At 43.4% G+C, this 26,081-nt stretch overlaps 2 protein-coding genes across 2 annotated transcripts in view; both read right to left on the reverse strand.

Annotated features, from left to right (window-relative positions):
- Positions 1 to 21,422, reverse strand: part of Adam32 (ADAM metallopeptidase domain 32) — an 82,989-nt gene extending 61,567 nt beyond the window's left edge. The window contains 7 exon segments of the mRNA XM_060381355.1: positions 583 to 628; positions 631 to 658; positions 1,370 to 1,445; positions 3,829 to 3,890; positions 8,974 to 9,038; positions 21,108 to 21,232; positions 21,385 to 21,422. Of these exon segments, the coding sequence (XP_060237338.1) occupies positions 583 to 628; positions 631 to 658; positions 1,370 to 1,445; positions 3,829 to 3,890; positions 8,974 to 9,038; positions 21,108 to 21,232; positions 21,385 to 21,422 (440 nt within the window).
- Positions 21,423 to 21,502: 80 nt separating this feature from the next.
- Adam9 (ADAM metallopeptidase domain 9) overlaps positions 21,503 to 26,081 on the reverse strand; it is a 69,513-nt gene continuing 64,934 nt past the window's right edge. Inside the window, exons 21-22 of the mRNA XM_021657377.2 lie at positions 23,356 to 23,423; positions 21,503 to 22,886 (exon numbers count right to left, since the gene is read on the reverse strand). Of these exons, the coding sequence (XP_021513052.1) occupies positions 22,793 to 22,886; positions 23,356 to 23,423 (162 nt within the window). The 3' untranslated portion in view covers positions 21,503 to 22,792. The remainder of the gene's footprint in view (positions 22,887 to 23,355; positions 23,424 to 26,081) is intronic.

Below are 26,081 nucleotides of genomic sequence, written 5' to 3' on the forward strand. Positions count from 1 at the left end.
GGAAGGGAAGGGAAGGGAAGGGAGGGAAGGGAAGGGGAAGGGAAGGAAGGGACAGGGAAGGGGAAGGGAAGGGAAGGGAAGGGAAGGGAAGGGAAGGGAAGGGAAGGGAAGGGAAGGGAAGGAGAGGAAGGGAAGGGGAAGGGAAGGGAAGGGGAGGGAAGGGAAGGAGAAGGGAAGGGAAGGGAAGGGTAAGGAAGGGAAGGGAAGGGAAGGGAAGGGAAGGGAAGGGAAGGGGAAGGGAAGGGAAGGGAAGGGAAGGGAAGGGGAAGGGAAGGGAAGGGAAGGGAAGGGAAGGGAAGGGAAGGGAAGGGAAGGGAAGGGAAGGGAAGGGAGGGAAGGGAAGGGAGGAAAATAGAAGAGCAAGGATATAGGACGTTTAAACCCTCCAGAAATTAGAATTTATCTCAGGTCTGCAAAGTAAGGTAGAGGACGCGCCAGAGCAGTGTGGGTCCTGTTCTGGAGAAAGGCATCACTGATAATAAGCCTGTGTGACACATCTGCCCCAGCTGTGCGTGAACACAAGGCAGCATGCATTCGCCCCGACACAAATATCATAGCCAAAGTGGGAGAAAAATCAATAACCTCAGTCCGGAGCAAGTGTTGAGGGTGACAACGGAGTTTGGATAGCTTTGATGTTTCCTTGATAGTAGCACTGAGCCTGGGGATGAAGAGGAGTGAACCAGTTAGGGAGGAACTGACAAGGTTTCCAGGGCACTTCCTGCTTCGAAGGCCAGACACAACTGGCTGGAGACCGCTCACACATCCATCATCTACAACAGCATTCTGAAAGTGAAAAAGCCCCAGGAACCGTTAAAAAAAAAATTATAATGCGCTGCCTAGAGAAGGGTGTTACAGCCTCTAGAAGCTTGAAGGGCCAGGTATGCCAGGGAGCCATGCCTGCACAATGCCTGTCACCTGCAGGGACAGAGCAGGGGAGGGGTGTGATGAGGCCAAAAAGATACAGTGTTCCACACACATTCACTGGACACACACTTCCGGGGGCAGGGGAGAGAAGGAAGGAAGGAAGGAAAGAAGGAAGGAAGGAAGGAAGAAAGGAAGGAAGGAAGGAAGGAAGGAAGGAAGGAAGGAAGGAAGGAAGGAGAGAGAGAGAGAGAAAGAAAGAAAGAAAGAAAGAAAGAAAGAAAGAAAGAAAGACAGAAAGCCCAAAATGAAACAACAGTGAGAAAATAAAAAAGGCCCCCATTCAACTAATTGAACTCTGCCGAGATGCCAGCAGGAACATGGTGACTAGGAAAGGAGCACCTTAAGTATATCCCCTAAGGGTCCCAAGGGTCTTGTGGGTTGGGGACCCCTTCACTCGGTTCTTTTTAAAGTTTTCTGACGTTTCGTAAAACAACTTAAATCTTACCAGGATGTCTGAAGACTGAGAACGCATAGATCCTTGATTGTACAAATAAACCATAAAACGATCTGCTAAAAAATATCTAAGTACAGAAGAGAGAGAGAGATGTCTGAGTTACTCTTTTAGAGACATCAGCAAGCTGCGCCCCTCCCCAGCCCAGATTCCTGTAAATAAAACTTTATTGGAGCATGTCCACGCACAGTAACCTGAATGTGCTCTGTGCTGGTGCACTCTAGCTACTCCAGCAGAGGGAAGTAGTTTGGGCAGAGGCTAGGGGGCCTTCAAACCTGGAAGGTTCACTCTCCGAGCTTTGGAGAAAAAGCCAACTTTTGCCATAAAGGCAGCATTTCCTTTGATGTACGTTACACTTTATGCAAAATAAATACACATTTACTCAAAACAATCTCTTCAATTTGATGGGTTCCTTTCATTTTTCAAAACTATTGACCTTTTTAAGGGTGTGTATGTGCCTGCATGGAGGTAAGCACCAGTGTGCACAGGCTTCCACAGCCGGCGCCCTAGCTCTCAGAGCTGGAGTGCACGACTGGGCATGAGCCGTCTGAGTTCTGAGAAACGAGCCCAGGTCCTTCGCAGGGACCGTGAGCGTTCTGAACCACTGAGCCGTCTCTCCATCCCACTAGGATCCTTTTAAGAAAGGAAGGAGCTGCAAGAGGGTAAAGCCTTTTTGCTGCTTACAAGATATAAACTGGACGGAGGATTATGATAATTTTCTGCCTCTTTATGTATACTTGATATATATCAAATATATTATATAAATATGTTATAGCTAATATAACATGTGTTATATCTAATATATATGACATATTTATATCTAATATGACATTATTTCTACATAATATGTAATACATTATCAAATTTATTTCATTTATAATTATATAATATTTTTCACATTTTATAATTATTACACACTTGTATTTATTTATAAATATGTGTTTGTAAATACATTGCATATAATTATAAATATATAAAAATATGCTATTTATGATAATATAGTATATATTTATTATACACCATTATAGAATTTATGATGGGGGGTGGTCTGGTGCCATATATGTTGATTATTTTGATCCCTGAGGTCTGCTAGCTGTCTTTTACAAGCAGACACGTATCCAAAATGACATTTGTAATCCTCGCCTCCAAATTATCCCTGACTGGATGAATAAGTGCCCACACAGCTGGGCACTATAGAAGGGAGGGAGGTAGGGCCAAAGTCTGTGGGCTTAGAGGACAGAAGGATTGTGGGAACAGACACACAGGTACAAGGGAGGAGGAGAAGGAAGCGAGACTGCCGTGGGTTAGCAAAGAACCACAAGGCCAGGAAGAGTTTACTCTGAGGGTCAGCATGGCAGCAGGAAGCAGTCCGGAAGGAAAGAGTGTGAAAGTATTTACATTATTTTGGACGGGAAGCAGCCCAGATAGGAATGGTTAGAGCAAACGGCATGGGATGTGGGACTGGGAGATAACGAGGTAGTTTAGGGAGTTGATATCTGCCCGGTGAAATGAGGCTTACTAAAAATATAACAGGTGTCTATGTCCTTTCTTGATTGACAGTGGGATAAATAATAACACTGTAATAATTCTAGGTTATTAATAGCACACCTCAATAATCTTCTTATTTCCTACTACATATAATTTTATATTATATATAATATGTACCTACATTATGTATTATATCATTCATATATTATATACCTGTTATATATAATGTAATAATTATATATATAATATATAACTATAATTAAAATGCTACACAAAATAAAATATATCACAACATAGTATATACTAGACATAATGTATATTCTGTATGTTAATAATACATATAATAATATATATAAAGATTTGTGTTTTTGATAATGTGGTTATTATCCTTAGCATGCGCACTAAAACTCAAGCCTGAGCTCAGCGTTCTTGTGGCGCCATCTTCCGCACATCCTGCGCTGCTGTTTCCCTTTTGCTTCTTCACCCTCCCTCCACCTTGCTTGAACACCCAGCGTGCTGCTCTCCACAGAGCGTGGTCTCACACAGGCAATCAGAGGCCGGAACGGTCGGGCCGGAACGACAGGCGGAGGTGAAGGGTGAGCAGTGGTCAACGCTGGTAACTCACTGGACGCCATCTCTCCCTGGTGGCTCGCCCTGCCTGCCGCCTGCCTCCTTCCTCTCTGTGGAGATGCACGTTCCTGCGTCTGCATGCTGCCGGGCTCCTCCCCGTGTTTCCGTGGCATCCACTTACGCTGTTTTTCTTTCTCACACTGAAAATTCATTCCAACCTCTACTGGGCATATTTTGTTCATTTCAGTGGTGTTCAAAACAACGAGACAACTGACAGTTCTAATGAGCTGTATTATTGCTCGTATACTCCGCTACAGTTGTAAGTGAACAGTTTCAAAGAAATAAATACAAAGCTAAAGATCTAAACAAAACAAAACAAAACAAAACAAAATCACCTTTTCTCGAGGTGCACAGTATATGGCTTCTTGTTGATTGGAATAACATAGGATATCTGTTCCTAGAGAATCCAGAAAAATTAAGTGAGGACAGATTTCAAGGAGAAGCAAATAGCAACCCAAAAATCAACCAACCCTGCCAAGCATGTTTCAGACAATTCCTTAAATCATCTCACAATGCCTGTGTTAAAAAATATTTAAAATATTTAACTTTTTGTATAACCTGTTCATTGTTTTCAAATTTCATTCTTTTATTTTTATATATAAATTTATTTTTTATAATTTACTCCCTTTATATCCCAATTGTATCTCCTTCCCTCATCTCCTCCCAGTCCCACTCTCCCTCCCTTTTTCCCCCATCCTCTTCCCCTAGTCCACAGCGAAGAGGAGCCCTCCTCTCCTGCCATCTAACCCCAGCCTATCAACTCTCATCAGGACTGCCTACATCTTCTTCCTCTGTGGTCTAACAAGGCCACCCCCTCTCCCCAGAGGAAGTGATCAAAAAGCAGGCAACCACGTCCATGTCAGAGACAGCCCCTGCTTTGCTTACTAAGAAACCCACACGGAGACTGTTGGCTACATCTGAGCAGGGGGTCTAGGTCCTCTCCACGCCCCATTCATCGCCACCCTTGATTTACATGAGATTAGAAATCTCCGTATCATTAAACCTTAACCACCTATGAAAGCTTCCATGCTGTCTGTAGCCTCTTCCTGGCAGCATGAAGGTGGGCAGTGTCCCATCTGTTCCCTGTTCTTGGATGAATTTGTAAAGCAAGTCTGAAAACACAAAATAAGGGGCTGGAGATATGGACTCAGCCCTACTCTGACCTCTGCGGGCACCAGGCATGCATTTGGTACACAGACTTATGTGCAGGCAAACACCCTCACACATAAATAAATAAATAAATAAATAAATAAAAGATGAAACTGAAAGACTTTCTTGAAACTTAACAGATTATAATGGGATAAACCAGAAAGCGACAGCAGGAGAAAATTCAGGAACTACAGAAACAAATGGAGATTAAATAATTGTATTCAAAATAGCCCATGGGTTATTGAAGCAATTAAGAAAGCGATTTCAAAATCCTAGAGTGAAAATACAATCTATAAAATCCACAGCATACAGCCAAGGTGGTTCTTAGTTCCTCTTCTATTGCTGTGAAGACACCATGACAAAAGCAACTATAGAAGAAAGCGTTGATTGGAGCTTACAGTTTCAGAGGGTGAGTCCGGGACTGTCTTGGCAGGGAGGCAGCTCTGCAGCATTAGTATAGCCCTGAGAGCCTACACCCTGAGACAAGCAACCACAAGAGAACTGACTAGCAATGGTGTGGGCTTTTGAAAGCTCGAAGCCCACCCTCAGTGACACACTCCTCCAACAAGGCCACACCTCCTAACCTTTCCCAAACTGCTCCACCAACTGGGGACCTGGGACACAGAAATGCTTTCTGTGTCTGGCCTTATGCCCTTCAGTATCAGTTGGTTCTTGGACTTCTGGGAACAGGGAAGGGTATTAAAGGCCAGCAGAGGCTGAGAGCTGGGAGAGAGTAGGAGGAAGACAGTAGTGGGACCGGGAAGCAGGCAGGAATAGGGTCCAGTAGACGGAAGAGTAGGGCCAGAGAAGACAGTTTATGCAAGAAGAAAGAAGATTGAGTAGGGCTAGAAGGAAGAAGAAAAGGGATTCAGCAGAGTGAAAATAAGAGACATTTGAAGTCAGTTGGGCTAGCAGAGTGAGAAGGGAAGAGAGTTGGTGACAGTTGAGCCAGGAGAAGCTGAGCTGAGCCAGAGAAGATATTAGGAGACAGTTAGGAGAAGAACCCACAAACAAAGCAGCTAAAGAAATAATAGACTAAAAGCTACAGGGACCAAGTTCAGCTCTTAGCACAAGGTATAGTCTTGGCCACTTCTGGAACACAGCTTCTGTGTGTGGACCCTGAGGAAACACTTCCCAGAAGACTTTACCCCAGGGATGCTGGAACCTTTCTTAGTCGACTCTAATTTCTTAGCTCCAGCTGACCAGGAGCTGTTGTCCCAGTAAAACAAAGGTTTTACTTTATTGGTTCTGGTCTCTTGTTAATCACAGCCTATTCTTCAGTCCCAGTTAACCAGAACCACAGATTCCTAACGCAGAATACACACCATCTCCCAAGACAGTCTGTAAGTGACTCTCAAACATTCCTCTGGAACTCCATAAGCCAGCCCTCCATCCCTGCATCTCTCTCCAAGCTCCCACAGAGCAGCTCACCGAGGTTTGAACACTCAATGGTTTTTCTAGCCCAAAGTTCCAAAGTTCTTCCATAATCCTTCCAAAAGCAAGGTCAAGCCTGTCATGGCAATGCCCCCACTACCCTGGTACCAATTTCTGTCTTACTTAGGTTTAATATTGCTATGGTAAAATACCATGACCAAAAGCAAACTGGGGAGGAAAGGGTTTATTTGGCTTATACTTCTATCGCATAGTTCATCATTGAAGGAGGTCAAGACAGGAACCCAAGTACGACTGAAACCTGGAGGCAGGAACTGAGGCAGAGGCCATGGAAGGATGCTGCTTACTGGCTTGCTCCTCATGGCTTGCTCAGCCTGCTTCCTTATAGGACCACCAGCCCAGGGATGGTACCACCCACAGTGGGCTGGGCCCTCCCATATCAATCACTAAGAAAATGCCCTACAGCAAAACTTCTCAACCTGTGAGTCAAGACCCCTTTGGGGGTCACATATCAGATATTCACACCCCATCTTCCCCGCACAGTGGTTCTCAACCTTCTTAATGCTTCAGCCCTTTAATATAGTTCCTCGTGTTGTGGTGACCCCTCCCCCCAAACCATAACATTATTTTCACTGCTACTTCATAACTGTAATTTTGCTACCATTATGAATCGTAATGTAAATCCCCATGGTCTTAGGTGACCCCTTTGCAAAGGTTGTTTGACCCTCAAAGGAGTTGAGACCCACAGGTTGGGAACTGTCCCAGAGTGTCAAGCCAACAACTGACTAAGACAGTACCACATATCACACACCCTAAAAAGTTGCATTTGCCTCTTCTGTGGCCTAAATGGTAAACATTCCAAAGCAGATAACCAGTGCTGATCAGCTTCCATGGGAGTGTTTGCAGGCCAGGATCCTCAGCAGGACAGCACAGTCAAGCTCCGGGGCTTCTCCTTCTGCCTTCTGTTCTCCTGCGACTCTTGCTTTGCACACACACACACCTGCGTAATCTCTTCCTCCTCTTAGAAGCTGTGGTGGTTAGAGCTTGAAAGGGGCTATTATTATTGTTTCTGTTTGGTTGTTGTTGTCTCTGTCAGCTTGATACAAGGGAGAGCCATCTGGGAGGGTGGGTACCTCGTCAACTGAGAACCTGTCTTCAGCAGATTAACCAGCCAGCAAACCAAATCTGTGAGGCATTTTCCTGATCAGCGATTAACTGTGGGAGGGCCCAGGCCACTGTGGGCAGTGCCAGCCCCAGCCAGGTGCTCTTGGTTTGTGCCAAAAAGCAGGCTGACGTCTTTAATCCCAGCCCTCAGGAGGCAGAGACAATGAGTTGCTGTAAGTTGATGTCAGCAAGGTCTAGGCCAGCCAGAGCTTTGTAGTAAAACCCTGTCTTAAACAAAATCAGGAAGCGAAACGAAGCAGGCTGACCGAACCATGAAGGGCAAGCCAGAAAGCAGCATCACGTGGGAAACTGGAATGCTGAGTATGACGAGTGTGAAATAGAAATCAGTGTGGTCACAGACACTGTGGAAAACTGCATGGTAGCCTCTAAGTGCATCAAGCACAAGATTATCTATTTCACTGCTAAGGGTATAACCAAAAGGAAGGAAAATCTTTCATAACAGCCAATGTCTGAAAGCAATCCAAATGTCTATCGTGATTAATGGATAAACAAATATGGTACTTCACATTTATTATTTTAAGAAAGCAATGACCTGATAACTGTTACAAACATAAATCTAATTAAAATAAGCGTGCTCATCAATGGTTGCTAAGGTCCAAGGATGGAAAGAGAGGTAAGCCACAACTGGGCGGAGGGAACTATTTAGGACAAGAGGAACATCACCCAAGTAGACTGTGCCATGTTTGCAAGCTGCGTATTCACCATCAAGGTGACCGTTACCAGGGATGGATTCTGCAGCATGAAAATTGTGAACTTCAGTGTGATCTAGATCATATATCTCCTAGGAAAGTGGGAGGGGACTATTAGGGAGAAGAAGTTAATACTGGGAGGGGGAAGAAATGCACAGCTTTGTGCAATCAATATATGCTGATAAAAAATGTTTCAAAAGATGGCCACATGCTGGAGAGATGGCTCAGCTGGTAAAACATTTGCCCTGCAAGCATGGAGACTTGGCTTTGATGCCCAGAGCGCACATTTCAAAAAGACAGTTGGGACTGGCACAGGCTTACAATCCCAGTGCTGGAAAAGCGAAGACAGATTTGCTGGGGCCCACTGGGCAGCTCCAGGTCAGTGGGGGATCCTGTCTGACCAAACAAGGTGCACAGCTCCCAAGGAATGATGCCAGAAACCAACGTCTGGATTCCAAGCAAACACACACCTGCAGCTGCACGCATGCATGTGTGCAGCGGCACACACACGTGTGCACATACAATGCATGCTCACACAGAGAGAGATTTCTCGCCTATAAGGCAGATACACTTAAATATTTTTAAAACTCCTAAAGACACCTAACACAGCAAAACACCAACTCCAAAAGTCAGTGAACAAAATGAATTCTTTTGCTTTCTATAACATTAGCATAAAAATTCTCTTTGTTTGAGAACTATGGGTACAGAGATGAAGCATAAGGAAAGAGGTTTTTGTTAAAAGGTATTAAGGAAATCAGCCATTTTGGAGACATCTCCTGGATCTTCAGGCATCTCCTTAATGTCAAGGGAGACACTTAATTTTTTTTTCTATTATTTTGTGTATGTGAACTGCTAAAACTACTACGAAGAATTGAGAAATGTTTTTCTTAAGTAGATCATCCTAATTTTTATGTTTGCTTTTCCCATAAAAACTTTACACTCATCATCAGTAGTAATATCAGATACATATAATACTACGATATGATCTGTGTGTTCCACAGCTATGTGATACAAGTAAGAAATTTTATATAATAATGTATATGGTGGAAAAAAAACGTTTCTTACTTCTGAGCTTGTTCTATCTTTAATCTTCTCTGGAAATATGATTTGTAGAAATGAACTTGGAGAATCTGAAAAGAGAAAAAAAAAACTATTAGTAACCTTCCCCAGATGTTCAGTTTCTTTCTTTCATGAGGTTTATGTAGCCAATACGAATGACTCATCAACGTGTGCTACTTAGAAAATTCTAATGCTCACTGCATGGGTACATGTACCAAGGCTGGAATCAGCCAGAGAAAATTAGCATGGCCCCATGACACATTAATTCATGAAGTGTTCCATATTTAAAACAGAAAACAAAAACATTGAAAACACTGACTTTGGGAAACAGACAAAATGGTCATGAAAGACCAAAGGAGGCACTCGACATAATCAGAACCTGTTATTCACAAGAACACATAGACAAAAACAAACCAATCAAAGGTAAACCTCAAGAAAACCTGGCTAAAAATCTAAAGCAACAGACTAGAAAGGGCATAATCTGTCGGGAATAATGGATAGCAATGAATCAAAGGTAAGCTGTGGTCCAATGACATAGCTGAGTGTTTAAAATCAAGCATCAAGTGGGAATACAGATAGAAAAAAAACATCTTATATCATTGTGGTTAGTTACTGTCAACTTGACACAGGCTAGAGGGAATGAGAAAATGGCTCCCTAAGATTTACCTGTAGGCAAGCCTGTGGGCCATTTTCCTGATTAACCACTGACTACAGTATCAACCAGGCCCACTTCTGGGAAACTGGTGTTGAGTTGCAACAGAAGCAGGCTGAATGAGCTGAGAGAGCACCCCAGTAAGCAGCTTTCCTCCATAGCCTCTGCTTCCGTTCCTGCTTCCGTGTTCTTGCCGTGGGTACCTGCCTAAGCTTCCTCAGCGATGGACTGAGACAGAGCTGTAAGATGAAATAAACCTTTTCCTCCCCGTGTTGCTTTGGGTCATGGAGTTTATCACGGCTCTGGAAGGCAAACTATGACAGACGTAAAGGGAGAAACGCAGCCTGGCTCTGGTATTCAATAGTAGAACACGCTATTTAAATGATTGAATTGAGGACCCAACAAATTTATGCTAAACAACACTGTCATTCAAGTACCCAAGGAAAGGTGGCTATTTATGAACAAATTTCCCCCCCCCAAAAAAAAATAATCTTCATGCACTTGGCAGAAAGACAGAAAAATTTCTCCCAATAACTATATCTATATAGTACTAAAAGGACTAGACATGAGCATTAAATAAACTCACATACAGAGTGAAGGCTGTAACAACTGTGGGGACCATAGCCACATGGTGGACGCAATATGAAGCGTTACAGTAGTGGACAGATAACAGTATGCCCGCTGTCAGGAAGTGTGGCATAGGAAGAAGGATGTGAGAGCATCCCCATTTTCTTCAACTTACTGTAGATTAAGGTCAAGCGTGCGAGTTAAGGGTACAGAAAGGCTAAAACTAAAATGACACAACTACCAACTGTTAGGAATGTGCAGCCAAGTTACACGGTGGGTTCACAGATCATGCCATGTGACTGGTTCCATGCGGGAGGTTTATTAAGGGAAGGGGGAAGGGGTCTCAGAGGCCGTCTCTGGGCAGGGCAAGAGAGAGAGAGAGAGATTGGAGGTGGTGCCGAGTTCTCTTATAAGGTGACTCAGAGCCTGCTCAGGTGGTTTCAGGTGGTCCGTAGGTGGCTTCACAGTTGCCTGATACCCGGTTTGTCAGGTCCCTTGGGGCTGGCCGTAGAGATGCCTGCTTACAGAGCCCAACACCAACCTCTCCACTCAGCCAGATCCTGCCCACACTTCACCACGGTGAATCTGGGTGAACGCATCTAATTCTCTCGCCCACACGCCCTTCTCAATCACCCAGACATAGGCAAGGCTCCATATCCTGTGCCTAGTATGGCCACTCCTGCTTGCATGTCCCCCAGTGCCCAGGCTCCATCCAGGATACGCCCTGCCTACCTCCAACCTTTTCAGGCCCCTTGCGCCATAACAGCTTTTCTGCTCAACTAGATCCTGCACATCTCGTACTGTGCTCTAGCCCTGAGTGTCTTGTCTGATTCTCCACGCCACACACCTTCCCCAAGGGTCCAGACCTACCTCCAAGCTCCAGGCTTGGACCAGAAGGTACATCCTTCATGCCCACCCAGCACCCTGTGCCCGCCTGACTTATTCCATCTGAGCCATTTCTGCGTTTGGCCCCAACCTGCTCGGTCCATATCAAAAAAGGAACTAACAAAAGCAATACACATGACCAGATCTCGTTGCAAAAAAAAAAAAAAAAAAAACACGAACAGTATGAAAAACCAAGGCAGTATCTAGATCAACCCCAAGGCATGTGAAACAGTAGGTATACACTACAAGCAAGTGAACGGAAAACGGGAGATGAACAACAAGCCACACATAAAGGAACACCCCGAAAAGATGACAGTTGCTTTCTCAGCGGGAAATCTGAAAGCCGGAAGAGCCTGGAGCAGTGCGTCACACTACAAATCCAAAACAAACAAATGAACAACAACAACAAAAACTATAGCAGCCAACACCCTTTGGTCCTCCAGAAGCAACCAGCATTGCCCAGACCTCACGTCAGACTTCTGGGCTCCAGAGCAATGAGAGGATACATTTCTGCCTTATTAAACCACCAGTCTATGGCAACTCTTCATGGAAGGCACAGGAAAGTAATTTTATACTTATTTTATGAATGTATTTCTTTTATGAATGTTTTCAGCTCACTTCTGGGTTCCAGAAGAGGCTAGAATTCTATCACATGCTGCTGTGTAACTGGCAACCGAGACCCCTGTACGCTAATATAGCCAGCTACTCCCAGCAAGCCTCATAAACCCACAGGACTCAGACTAAAACCTCAGCTACTATCACCTTACAAACCCATTTATGTTTGGTTCCCCCAAAGATGAGAGAATAAGGAAAGCCTCCCAGTAACAAAAATGTCACTCTGTAAATGAACTTGTACGGCTCTCCTGTATATTATGAGGCAGAAACTTGTTTTGTGTGCTGTTTCTTGAAAGCTTCAGGATGATAAGAAGGGTAAATGTGGACACGGATGCCCACACAGCCCAGCTAGAGATAGATCGTGGCATGAGACTGGCCTTTCATTCCCATAGTTTCCACCTTGCTTCCTTGCAGATCAAATGACTCATGCTCCTGACTAGTTCAGTAAGAAGCTGGGACATTCACACAGGACTTTGCTGCGGAAGTGTTATGTGGTTATGGTTGTGTTTTAATCCCAGGTGTGGGCTATAGAACCACTTAAGTTTGTCCACAGCTGTTGTATGTGGTTACATATGGTTGTCTTGTGCTCTGGCAAGGGTGTGATTTCTACCAGCTGCAGATCATTTAAGTCTGGGGGCTCTGGAGAGGGAATAAGTGGGAGGGCCTGGGATGCTTGGCTAGGGGAGGGGAGACAGCATGATGGGGAGTCTACAAACATGTGATTCTAGCAACCTCCAAGAACATGGACTCGCTGGGTAGTGGTGACTACACTCATTCACTTAGAGGACAAGACATTCACCGACGCTGCTCCAAGATTTGCTCTACGAAAGGGGAATACCTTGGTAACTGAACTAGAGATGCTGAGAGGTCACCAGGCATCTCGAATCTAACCTTTTCTATACTTTCAAGTAATCTGTGTTGACGTTCCAGAGTCTGAATTTAAATTAAAAAAAAAAAAAAAAAAGTACAAAGACCAAAAACTTTGGAGTCTGTACAAAAGCCAGGGACAAATCTGAGAAGTCATGTGGTAGAGAGACCTTGTAAAAGCAGAGAGAATAGTCGGCGTTAAGAAACGTTCTACAAGATTCCAGGGTCCCAAAGCAAGAAGACCTCAGGGGTAAAGGAAAGGGATGCAGAGTACGTACTTCATCTGCCAATAAGTGTCAGGGATACAGAAAGAAGCCATATAAATGCACGATTCTGGAAAAGCCTTCCTCGTCTTGACTTTAAAACCACCACAGCAAAATCCATAGGGATGAAGGGAGCGTGGGTATGTTTGCGTTGGCAACAGTCTGCTCTTGGTTCATTAAGGAGCTCACACTGAGGAATGTGAGGAATGTGAAAAGAATGATTTGCTTCAGAAAAATTTCAAAGACGTGAGATAATGCACGCTAAGGATGGATGACTCCAACATAAGGGGGGGTGGGAGAGGGCTCCTCTTTAATCACACGCACTGAGAGAAACCCTGTAAATATGAACAGTATGGGGATAGCTCCATTTCTCTCATGGGCTTTCAAAAACACAGTGGTACACAGGCAACTCAGGAAGATAAGGGCTGTGGGAGAACATCCAGTTTTCACCATTCCTCTTAAATTCATGAAAATGCTCAAGAGAGACTCTCCATGAATATACGATGTGAGAAAGCTATATTATTATTATTATTATTATTATTATTATTATTATTATTATTATTGCACAACTTTTGGGCACATGGGAGAACACACACTGAGGAGCCCTGTGGAAAGAGCAAACAGCTGCTGTCACAGAAGCTCTTGAATGTAAGCACAGACACTCTCCAGACCGCCTGCACGCGGACAATCTCAGTCCGAAGGTGTGGCTGGAAAGCTGACAAGAGCTGCAGGGCTGAACTCACTTGAAACTGAGAGCAAAAGTAATCTCCTCTTCCCATAAGAAGTTTCTGGGCACTGTCGCAGCGCAAGTAGCAGGCATGGGACGGTGTAGCTTCACTCAGGTACAAAGCTAGAGGAAACCACACGAGAAGAGCTTGGACAAGCTTTGGACCAATGCTGCTTTCCATTTGTGCTTTTAATTAACTGTTCAAAGTAATAAGTTTTATTATATTTTACGTATGCATGCAACACACTTTGAAAATATTGGATTTTTTAATTTTCTTTACTTTCTGTTCACTTGTTTGTGTGTGTCTGTGTTTACGTGTGAGGAGGGCACAGCAGCTTGTTGTAGTCAGTTTCCTCCTTCCGCTGTTTGAGTCCCGTCAAGTCAGGTTGACAGGAGTGACAGCAGGTATGCTTACCCAATGAGCCATTTCTCTGATGGAAGATTTCAGGATTCTACGTTCCTGCTTTGTAAATATATTCTCTAAGCAATGTGAGTCAGTACCACAAATACTATTTTTATTCCAATCAATTGAGAAAATGTTTTCCCGTTTTAAAAGTAGAATCAATAGAACTGGAGGAAATTTTAACAATACAAGAGCAAAATTAACATATAAGCCAAAGGACAGTTCTCTTGAATACAAATAAGTAACTACATAGAGCTTTACCTAGAGTGATGCTATCGAGTTGAGAGTGTTTCCTGAGGTTCAAGCCTTCACTCTTTAGGATCTGGAATGTCACCATTTAAAACCCTGAAAGGGCCCATACTTCTGGGCTTATTGCCTTCACTGTTAACCTGTTCCTGGCTGTTTCTGGAGGTGACTTTTTTCTCTGAGGGGTGGCCAGTCATGGGCCGTGGAACCTGCTCACGCTCTGAGTGTCCTCACCCTGTAGAGTAGAGCCTGTTATGCTGTTTCTTACTGTTTGGGCAGAAACTGCCCGGCAACTTCCTAACACAGACCTTGGTTCTCCCAACAGGTATCCCTTATCTGGTGACCTGCCAGCCATCACTCATTGGCCAACATTCAGGCCATGGGCATATATTCTAACTTCGTGATGGTAGCACACCACTGCACCAGTCTGTTCAGGATAAGAAAACTGTGTTAACAGTAACAGGTAAACCCTGAATTTTGTGGGGCCTCAGGAAACAAGAATGTACTTGTCGTTCATGCGAAGTCTGGGGCTTAGAAATACTAGTGAGACAGTAAAATCTGTGACCTTAAGGGTCACTGTGGTATCAAGAAAAGGGAATGAGATTTACTAACTGCCACCGTTCACTTAAAAACAGTTCAGTTTCTAATGTGAAGTTCACTATAATGAATTTTCCCATGTGTGTGTGTGTGTGTGTGTGTGTGTGTGTGTGTGTGTAGTGGTGTGTCCCTCTTCACTTGAGCATGAGCTGAAGTCCTGCTCCAGCAGGTCAGAGTTCCAAGTGGAAAATGTGAAGTTGGCAATAAGAAGACACACAGATACATTACAGTTAAACCACGCGCTAATTTTATTTCATTTTACTCTTCCTTTTATCCCTTATATGCTACTCAGAACAAAAGTCTTCATGCAGAGAGAAGCCACCTCATGGTCACAAGTCACACATTTCAAAACACAAACTTCCTCAGAAGCCCACATGTGGGCAAACATTTCCCCCTTATTTCTCCTCCCATAATCACATCTTTACCCCAAGCAGTGACTGTTTTATTATTGACTAACAGAGTTAAGGCAAGCCAAGTGTTTTCCAGCCAGCTCTCTTGTACTGGCCGGCAGGAGTTTGTACTTACACTATGGCAGACTTTTGTTTTTGTTTTGCTCTTCAAGACCTTGCTCAGCTGGCCTCCTTAACCACCTACTTTCCTTTTCTTTCACCCACAAGAGTCATTTATTTTCCTTCTACAACTCTTGTTTTCTCGAGGTGCATACCAAAAACCTGTAACTAGATCTGTGAGCTACATAACCGGGAGACTGAGACCCTGACCACAGGAACATGATTGCTTTCTTTGATCACTCACCGGCCTGTCTCCCACAGGCAAGACTTGTGGGCTAACAATGCCTGAAACTTCCTTGCTCTTACTCCCTATCCCAGGAAGTCTCTCTTCTCTATATCCCTCACAAGAAGCCCTAGGCACGATGTCTTTAGACTGTTCTCAGAAAGTTCAACAGAATTATTAATTTATCTAAATGGCATTGCCCTGGAAAAACCATCACTTTTAGTATGTGGAGCTGTTGTTTGATACTTTGTGGGTTCTTTTTTTCCCCCCAGACTTCTCCTCACCCCTTTCCACCCCCTATCATAACTAGATAAAGAAGGATTCAGGGGAGAGAGATCCTTGAATCTAATTTCGTTTTTCTTGTTTCTTCTTTGAGCACAACTACCAACAAACCTCAACCAACACCCCTAAATAACCAACAACCAACAACCCCACCTCTCTGGGCTCTAGCATTTATATATCCTCTGAAAGTTCCCAGAATTCCAAACATCACACAAACAGCACGCCTCTGCTAGAGCATGAGGCAAATCACAGTCAGCTGCTGTGGACAGTCTGAAGCAGCCCCATGTCCCCACACCGGAGATAAAAAACAAAAGCATAGTCTTACGTCTGTGTTTTTAAAAGAACCAAAATTCCAGAATTTTCACTATAATTACGCATCGCAGGTAAATTGCCTAGAGAGGAATAGGAATCTTTCGCAAATAATCACACCTCGCTAAGTATGCTAAGTATGTGGCACCAAGCACAATAGGCCTGGCAGCAGCAAGGAGCTTTCTGGACACCATCCCTCTGGGGCTTCGCCTCTCCGAGGCACACTCACTGCAGCTCTGTGAACCCTGATCCATAAGCTCCCTGCTGACTACAGTTCCTCCGGTATGGCCACCACCATGCATGCAGGTACGTGCACACCCATGAAGGTATGTGGAGGCCAGCGGGGATCTGATACCATTGCCTGTCCCTCTGCCTTTTCTCCTGAGACAGTCTCTGGTTGTAGCTGGGGCTGTTTTATGGCTAGGCTAGCCAGCGAGCCCCCAAAGTCTCCCTCTCTCAGAACCTTCCCCCTAGGCCCCGCCCCAGCACTGGAATCACAGGTGCAGGCAGCCACAACTATTTTTTTGTTTGTTTGTTTGTTTGTTTAATGTCAGTACTGGGGATCTGAACTCACACCCTTATGCTTACATGGCAAGCACTGTTACATACCCTGCTATCTCCCCAACCCTTTAGCAAGAATCTTCACAGAAGCCCAGAAGAAAATTCTATAATGACTTCAAATAAAAATTTGAAAGAAATAAACAATGTAACTATAGAAAATGGCCATGCAGGGAAGAATTAATAAATAAGTCAATATGGGAAGAAAGAACAGACAGGGAGAGGGACCCAGGAGAAGACAGAGAAGGACAGATCAAAAAGCCTGAAAGTTTTATATATTAGCACAACCAAAGAGTGTATCATTCCTCTGAAATAAAGACACAAAGAGAGAAAGTCATATTTGTCTCACCTGGCTAATATAATAGCCATAGACAGTCTAAGTAAAATATTAATAAACTAACTTTAATCAGTGTAACCTAATTGTTAAAGCATGACTAAGAAGAATTTACCCCAGTAAGCCCTACAGCCATTATAAATGAGAAAACAAACAAACAAACAAAAAAAAAAATAGTGCTGCCATCATCGGCACACAGAAGCAGTAAAAGCATCGGATCATACACACATGAAGAAAACATGCATGGTTCAAAACTCTTCGCAGACAAAAGTTATTTTGGAAAGATTTGAGAAACATAGCTTCCTGTGTTTGATTCTTCTCAACGACTGGACAGTAACAAAACACTTGAGCAGGCACGATGGCTCAGCAGGTAAAGGTGCTTTCCGTGCAAGTCTGATGAGCTGAGTTCAATTCCTGGAACCTGTGTAAAGGTGCCAGGAGAGAAGCAACTCCACATCTTGTCCTCTGACCTCTCTGTGACACGTGCCATGGCGCTCACACTCCAACCCCTTCACAGCAATAAAAAAGTGTTTCAACTAAGGTACAACAGACCTCTGCTCAGTGGATGCCCTCGCTCACATTACTGTTACAGCTAGGACTACAGCAGTAATTCATGACCACAGTCTAGAACTGAGGGACAGGGACACATATGTTATCATATGTAGATGATGGTATCATAATCTACAACAACAAAAGGATCAAAAACAGGACAATAGCGATGACACGTAAAATTAACACAGCAACCACTGCACTAGTACAGGCACTGAACACTTTTTAAGAGGGTCCCATCAATGAAAGTGACAAAAAACAAAAAGCAAACAAGCACCATGCAAGACCCAAGAATAAGAAAATGGAGAAATGCACAGAGAACCTATGGAATCTAGAAATCTACCATACAAGAACAATCAATGTTCTTATACCTAAACTTTCCTTAATTAAAATTTTCAGGTGGGCTAAAATACCTACCAACCCAATATAATTCGTTCATAACCCCGAGGATTTTCAATGAAATGTGCTATACATGGTGTATAATCCATCTACCAAGTAGGATAAAGGAAACCATATTGACACATTACAGCAGAACAGAAACGGAACAAGCCTGTAGATAGTGGCTGTGTGTGTGTCTGGTGTGTCCTCGGGCTGGGCAAGCAAGATTGGCAGATGTTTTGCCAGTGGGCATAAATATCTAATTACATAGGAGGAAGAATTTTAAGTGGCCTTCATAACATGGGTTTCTATAATAAAGAGTAATATATTATATTCTCTAAAACTTTTTTTAAAAAAGGAATTGGAAAGGGATACAATAGAATAATAAAGAGCAAAAAAAAAAATTCAAAGATAATGCAAAGAGAATGAGGGCATATACTAAAAAAAACCCAGATCTGGACTGAGGAGAAGGCTTGTGGATAAAACAGCCATCCTGCAAGTATAAGGACCTGAGTTCAAATCTCCAGGACCGAACTAAAGCTGGGCATAGGAGGCCACATCTGTAACTCCCATGATCCTGTGGAGAGACTGGATGAGGAGATAGACTCTCCAGAAGTTGAAGGGCCAGCTAGCCTGGCTTATGCAGAATGAAAATTGAAAGAGCATCTATAAATAAAATGAAGGGAGAAACTGACATCTGAGTTGGTTTTCCCCTGATCTCTGTACCATACATCCATAAACTCAAACAAACCTATACACACTCACAAGCACACACACACATGTACACACCACATATATACACACATAGAAAAAAAAGTTAAAAATAAAATATCGCAGTATGATAAAAGAGTATTACCCAAAACATACAAAGAAATTTTCAAATTAATAGTGGCATACCAGCCACATTTCAAAATGGACAAATAACCTGTAAAGACAACTCTCAAAAAATAATAAATAAAAAATAATGTAAGCCTATATAAAGATTTTTGGCAGCTGAAGAGATGGCTCAATGATAACAGCTAAGCTCAAAGCCAGACACGACGATTTCAGAAGCATGCCATTGGGAACTTGTAAATTAAAACAATGAGACACCACTACGTCCTCTTACCATCAGGAATGAAAAATTGTGTTCAAGCAAAACCTGAGCAAGCATGTAGATAGCAGCTGTCTTCACCACTGGTAAAGCTGGGAAGCCGTGAGAGGTCTTTCAGCAGCTAAGTGGACACACTGTGCTTGACATGAAATGGCTAATTTTTCAACGCTGTGAAGAAACAAGCTATCACGCCACAAGAGGAGAGTTGTCTCGGGTCAGTGGGACTGAGCGTGATGCTGCAGCGACAGGCGTCTTTGTGCCAAGCATAGGACATCCAGAACCTGAGTGCAATCAAGCCTATCCCTGCAGTTCCAGAGGTTGACCCTCGTGGGAGGACAGAGAGCAGGGCCTAAATCCAAACACTGTTTTCTGCACAGTCCTATTGTGAATCTGAAACTGCCCGAAAAAGTAAAGTTCAATGATTTTTCTGAAAACACAAAGTGTTTGAGAAGCTGGAGCGATGGGCCAGAGGTTAAAAGCACTAACTGTTCTTCCAGAGGAGCTGGGTTGAGTTCCCAGCACCCACCTGTCTCTAACTCCAGTTCTAGAGAATCCTCCCTGGTTCACCCTCTTCTGACCCCCAAGGGCACCACGTAAACAAGTGGTACATAGACCTAGATGCAGGCAAAACACCCACACACAAAGTAAAGTTTAAACTGAAAAAAAAAAATCTTTAAAAAGCTGTTGGTAATTTTTATTTCTCAGTTTAAAAAGAATAAAGATAATACATTAAAATATACATGCATAAAAATAAAATTTTAATATCAATATCCCCTTGACTTTCATAAAGAAATTTCTGCTGGTACATACATATATAGATATTTAATATATGCTAAATAAAGAGGCAAGGGAGTTGGGGGGGTGTTGGACAGATTAGAGGGAGGAAAGGGAAAGGAGGTAATTGTTTTAATTTAAAAATTAAAAAGAACAGGAAAGCTTGCTGGTGTTTTTAGATTCTATGCTGCAACTATTCTTTCTCTGTTTGTCCAGTTTTGGGGGTAACATGCAGAAAGCCTGTGATTATCTGAAAAGGCTACCAACGTTCTCCTCGTGAAGCGTGTTGACGTATGAAGGGTATAATCCTAATACTTTAAACGTTAGTATACGATCTTAAATTCCTCCTCCTAACATAATGAACCACGAAGAGAACAATCCCAGAACCCGCCCATGTGACCCCCTGCTCTGCCTTTTAAAAGCGGCATTCCACAAGTTCAGGAGGACGATTCGCCTGCTCCTCAGAGCTGGAGACGAGCGCTGGACTGACCCCTGCTGGACGGCTGGACGCACAGCAGCGGAACATCACAACCCGCCAGCTTGCTGTGGTGCCCACTGGATTCCAAAACCGAAGCAAGGTTCCGCCCCTCCCAGCCCCCACATGCACCTCTGCACTCGCTCTGAGTTTGGGGGTTTGTAGCTTATTGGCTTTTCTTTCGTGTTTCTGGACGAATCGGTATTGCATGAACGTCACGTTGGAACAATTATCTGTGGACGCCGGTTTCTTGGAGCCTTAAGTGGGGTTCCAGAAGCCGATGGAAGAGCTCTTTGGGGGTACACTTTTTGAGCTGTCTGATGTGCACGAGAGACGTACAAGAAGAGTGGCCCCAACCTCGGAGAAGCGGCCCCAGGGAGTGCTCACCGGATCCTGATGCCAGCAAGCCCCCCAGCTCGGCCAGCAGCAGCGGCAGCAGCGGGTGCAACATGGCGCCTCCTGGAACACCTTAGGCAGTTGCGAAGCCGTTTTCCCCGGGAGCGTGGGGCACGTGCCGGAGCGCACCCACCCGTACCCCGCCTCCGTCGGCCACCACCCAACCCCGCTCGCACGCCGGCCACGGCCACGGCAAAGCCCGCACGGGCAGGGAGGGCCACACTGTACGGGCCACACGAGGGGTCAAAAGCGAGCGTACAACCTACGTGTTCCTTCTAAGGCTGAGCTGGGTTTCAGACGTGTGGAGAAATTCTCCAACAGGAGTACAGTGACTTTCTTACTCCGAGTCTGCCCTTCCACAGGCGCTGCTCCTGCGGCCTCGCCCGCCGGCCCGCCGTCTTCCTACCCGATTCTCCGCCTTGGCTCAAATTCACCTACCTTCCTTTTCAGAAGTGCGACAGATTTTTGCAGCCCTGGCAGATCCCGGACGTTGTACAGCACCTACATTTCGGCCCTTGCTAGCTAAACCTCCCGCGCGGTCGTCACGGGCGTCTCGAGTCAGGCTCAGTCACCTACTTCGGCCCTCCTCAGTGCTCCTGCGGACTCAGCCCTCTACACTGCCTTCATTCTCCCGAGGGCTGGCTCACCAGTGTTAGCACACACCCCACCGTTACAGTACTCAAGCCTCCTGACATACTTCAGTGTCCCGAGATACCTTCTCACGTTTTCCTGAAGTACAGCCACTATGCACATTTCGCACAAGTCCTAAGACTGACATAAATAAGGATCCAAATACTGGTGTGTATTTTAGAAAGTAAAAGGACGGCCAAACAGGAATTTCAAGTATTTTATTTGTTGTAAATGTTTTTATTTTAATATGTATATATACACAAACCAAAATATTATTTTAAAAAACTAATGAAATTCAGTTAATATACCTATTATTAAACTTCTTTATGAAAGATTATGAAAAAATTTAAGTGTTTAAAATTTTAGTGTCAATACCATTCCTTTCAAAGTACAAATTCATTTTAATACAGCTGAGATAGTAACTCAGAGGCCATAACTTCTGTAGTTATCTAAGGACACCATTTCTTCCTTCCTTTCTCCAGCCTAATTTTTATGAAAATATTAGTCAAAAGAGACACGATCCAGCACACCATAGTAAATGTAAACATTCTAAATGACTTAATATCAAGCCTTGAAATTCAGAGTTTAGAGTTAAAGTGCTCATGAATTCTCAAGTGGTTTTGTAACAGCTCACCTGCGGGAGGTACTCTCCGCGCTCCTGCTCCTTCCACATCTTTCTGAGTAGGTGTACTGAACACCCGTACCATAAACTGTGCAACACCACTGCGCTGCTTTACCGTGATGCATAGAGAAAATTTAGTATTAAATCAGCTTCTACCATAGTCATTATAGTTGAAAATTAAAAAAAAAATGGAAGCCAATAGTTGATTGTGTTAAATCAAGTTCTATCATAGCTGTTACTGTTGAAAGATCATAAAAAAATGGAAGCCAATATCTGAATACACACCTTATTTCATACTTTGAGATTATACCATGATCTAGAAATTGTGGTTCTGGTGTGTTCTTCGTCGGGATATCTGCTTATTTGTGTAGTGGGAAGGAGACAGGAGTCTGTATTAAATGGCTGTTAACTCATGCAAGATGATAATGCAGAGGTTATTGGCAGTTAGTTTTCCTAAGTTAATACAAGTTCAAATGCTCAACCAGAAACCATTAAGGATAACTGAGGTCAAAAAGTCAGGATTACATTTAAGCACATAATGACAAACCTTAAACCAATTCAGCTAATTTGAGAATCATTACAGTAACATGTTCAAAATAACTTAATCCACGTTGAGGGCATTAAAGTCACAAATGGCTGAAGACGACACTTCAATGATGGAAATGTTAACCTGAAATCCCCTGGAGTGGCTGCAGCCTCCTGTGTTTCTCAACTCCCCACTCGGCTTCTATGTTAATAGGGCTTGTGACGTGGTAGTCTGTGTTCATTCAGAGTTGGAGGAAGAGAAAGGCTTTTCAAGAAAACGTCAGAAACAAAAACAGAAAGCATTCACTCAGTTCCCTGAAGACATTTTGAAAATAAGACTCTGGCATCAGGTGAGGGAGCTGTATAAGGGAGGTGCAGGAGCCGGCCGCGCAGGAATCAGGCTTCCCTGAGAGGATGGTTTCGGCTGAGGTGGAGGTGGCCTGTGAGGGGGAGAGAGTCAGTTAGCAGAGTGTGTGGATGGATGAAACAGTGCTGGCTCCATGGCGAGCTCAACACGACACCACCCTCAACGGCTCTGGCAGCAGACAAGGAAGAGCACTTTCTACTGTGCTCCCAGACTATCATCCATATGGTTTTCAGTGCCTAAAGGACCCGGCTAGTCTAAAATGGGGAATCACGACCTTACAATTTGTGTGTGTGCTTGCATATGTGTGTCTGCACACATCATGACCAGGGGTCAAAGTCAGGTGTCTTCTTCAGCTGCTCCCACCCTTATTTTTGACTCTGCCTCTCTCACTAAGTATTTCTACAAACTGTGCTCACTCCAAACTTGTTCCAAGTTAAATTACCTAAATACCTTGCCCTAAGCCAACACTGAATAGAAAATCCTAATGCATTGGCTCCTGAATTTTAATGTGATCAAATCATCTAAGCCCACTTCCTTCCAACCTTGATGGAAACTGTGGAGGCTGCTTGGCTGCGTAGGTTGGTACTGGAAATCTGTTTGCATGCACAGGCTGGAAAGAAAAGAAAATGCATAGTTACTGCTACAGTGTAGTCACAAATCTGTCTTAAGTATAGGTTCTTCTATATAAAAGTACTTAATATACTTATAAGGCTACTTACAATGCTGACATTTTAAACTGTCTGGGTTAAATGAGCCAGGGTGAGGTTCAATGGCAGATGCCTTTCTAGCATGTATAAAGCTCCAAGTTTGATCCAAGAGAGTAAATTGAAAAGAAAAATGTTCCTGTCCAACTCATCTTTACTATTAAATGTTATACCTCCTTATTTTAAGGCTATATTTTTAATTCAATGATACTAAGCTATAATAACATTGCATTAAATTAAATAATGCCAATACATTTTAAATAAAATACTCTGAAATTTTATTAGCAAGTCTACTTGTGAATACCAATAACCTATTACCCTTAATATTAGAATTCATAATACTCTTCCTTGACAAAGGAGTTGGAACAGCAAATATTAACTGATCTGCAACAGAGACAGAAAAACAAGACCAATGTCCTATTTTTAATCATCTATAGATTGTGTAGACAGAAAAATCAGCAAGGAAACACAAACCTAATAGATATACAAATAACATTCCATTACACAGAGGCAAAATACTCATTGTTCTCTAATGCACTGAGCATTCTCCAGGAGAGAGCATTTATTCAGTCACAAACCATCCTAAGAATACAAGAATATTAAAATCATGTCAAGTATCCCAACCACAATGATATGACTAAAATAAATAAGAGGAATTTAAGAAAACTTAATAATAATTAAACAGTATGTTTCTGAACAATCATTGCATCAAGAAATATATATATACATATATATACATATATATAACCACGTCTTTAGACAAAAATATAAATACAAAATTAGCAACACTTGTAGGATCCATCTGAGGCTATATCAGAAGGATGTGCCATTTCAAAAGGAGAAAACTATCAAATAACTACCTACTGTAGTATTTTAAAACCTAGAAAAATAAGGATAAGCTAATCATGAAAACTTTAAGGAAATTATATAATGATAAAGTTGGTAGAAGGAAAGAAAGACCAAAGATGAGAAGGGAAATATATGAAATAGAAAACGTCTATGAAAATAAGAATTGAGGTTTTAAAAAGATAAAACTGAAATACTATCGCATGGATGTGATGGTTACTACTGACTTTCAGCTTGCCGGGATCTGGAATTACCGACGAAATGAGCCTCTGGCTGCCTGGGGGTTTATTTTGATGAATAGGAGTTGGGCCCACCAAGATAGAGGGTGCACCATTCCTTGGGCTTGGCTGCTTTAAAAGAAGGAACGGCTCTCATTGCTCTTTTCTCCTGATGTGGTGGAACAGAACCAGCTGTCTCAAGATCCAGCTGCCTTTGCTTGCCTAACTTAATGGTCTACCCAAAACTGTGAGCCAAAATAACCCTCCTTCCTTAAGGTGCTTTGTCAGGGCACTTTATCATAGCAAAAGGAAAAGTAGCTAATACACTAGACTACCACGAAGAAAAGAGATGATAAATTCAGAATGAAAGAGGAGGCACTGGAATTCAAACTGCAGAAATACAGATCCTTAAGCCGCTAATATGAACAATTACAGGGCAACAAACTGAACAACTAGAAACATGAACACATTTCTAGAAACATACAACCTATCACAAGTGATTGGTGGAGAAATAAAAGAAAACCTAAATAGATGGTTCACAAGTAAGGAGATTCGGTTCAGCAAGAACTCACAGAATTAAATGCTCATACTACCCAAGGCAACCTGCAAAGCCAATGCAAGCCCTGTCAAATTCCAGTGACATGGGTTAAGTAAGCCCACCCATCTGAAGCCAGTGTGTGTGTGTGTGTGTGTGTGTGTGTGTGTGTGTGTGTGTGTGTGAAACTTTGTTTCAAAGTTTCTGCTGTTCCTGCAGGGTACAGCAGGGTAGCTGGCCCAAATGCTTCTGTCTCCACTCCAATCTCACCTTGGGAGTACAAAGATTACAGCTCTGTGCTACAGTGTCCAGTCTTTCTTACATGGGATCTCGAGATGCAAATTCAGGTCCCCAAATTTTTCAAGGCATACTCTTTACCGAATGAACCATTTCTCTGGCTAAGTCAATGGCTTTTGTTTTGTTTTTTAATATTGTGTGTGTGTGTGTGTGTGTATGTATGTTTTGTCTGCATGTATGTAAACACCCCTGTGTATGCCTGGGGCCATATGAGGCCAGAAGGGGACATTGGGTCCCCTAGAACTGGAATTAGGGAAAGCTGTAAACTGCCATGAGGGTTCCGGGAAATGAGCTCCGGCCCTCTGAAGGAGCAGCCAGTGTTCTGCTAGGCTGTCTGTCCAGCCCCTGGGATGCCTGATTTTTTGGTAGGAGTGCTAAGAAAACACTCTGGCGACACCGCAGTCTCCTCAATTCATGAGCTACAGTTACAGAGAAGCCAGCGTCCCCACAGAGTGAGCGAGCCACAGCACCACACTGTACACTTCAAATACCTAACAAGGGGCCTGTGGCCCAGTGTGTAATCTCACATACTCGGGAGGATGAAGTAGGGATAAAGTAGGGGACTTGGAAAACTTGATAAAGACCCTAGCTCAAAGAGTTAGGGTGAGTAAGATGACTCAGCGCTATCGCCAGCCTCCACAACTAGCTTCCTAAATAGCTATCATTTC

This window comes from Meriones unguiculatus, chromosome 4 (genome assembly GCF_030254825.1).
Source record: "Meriones unguiculatus strain TT.TT164.6M chromosome 4, Bangor_MerUng_6.1, whole genome shotgun sequence".
NCBI classification, from domain to species: domain Eukaryota; kingdom Metazoa; phylum Chordata; class Mammalia; order Rodentia; family Muridae; genus Meriones; species Meriones unguiculatus.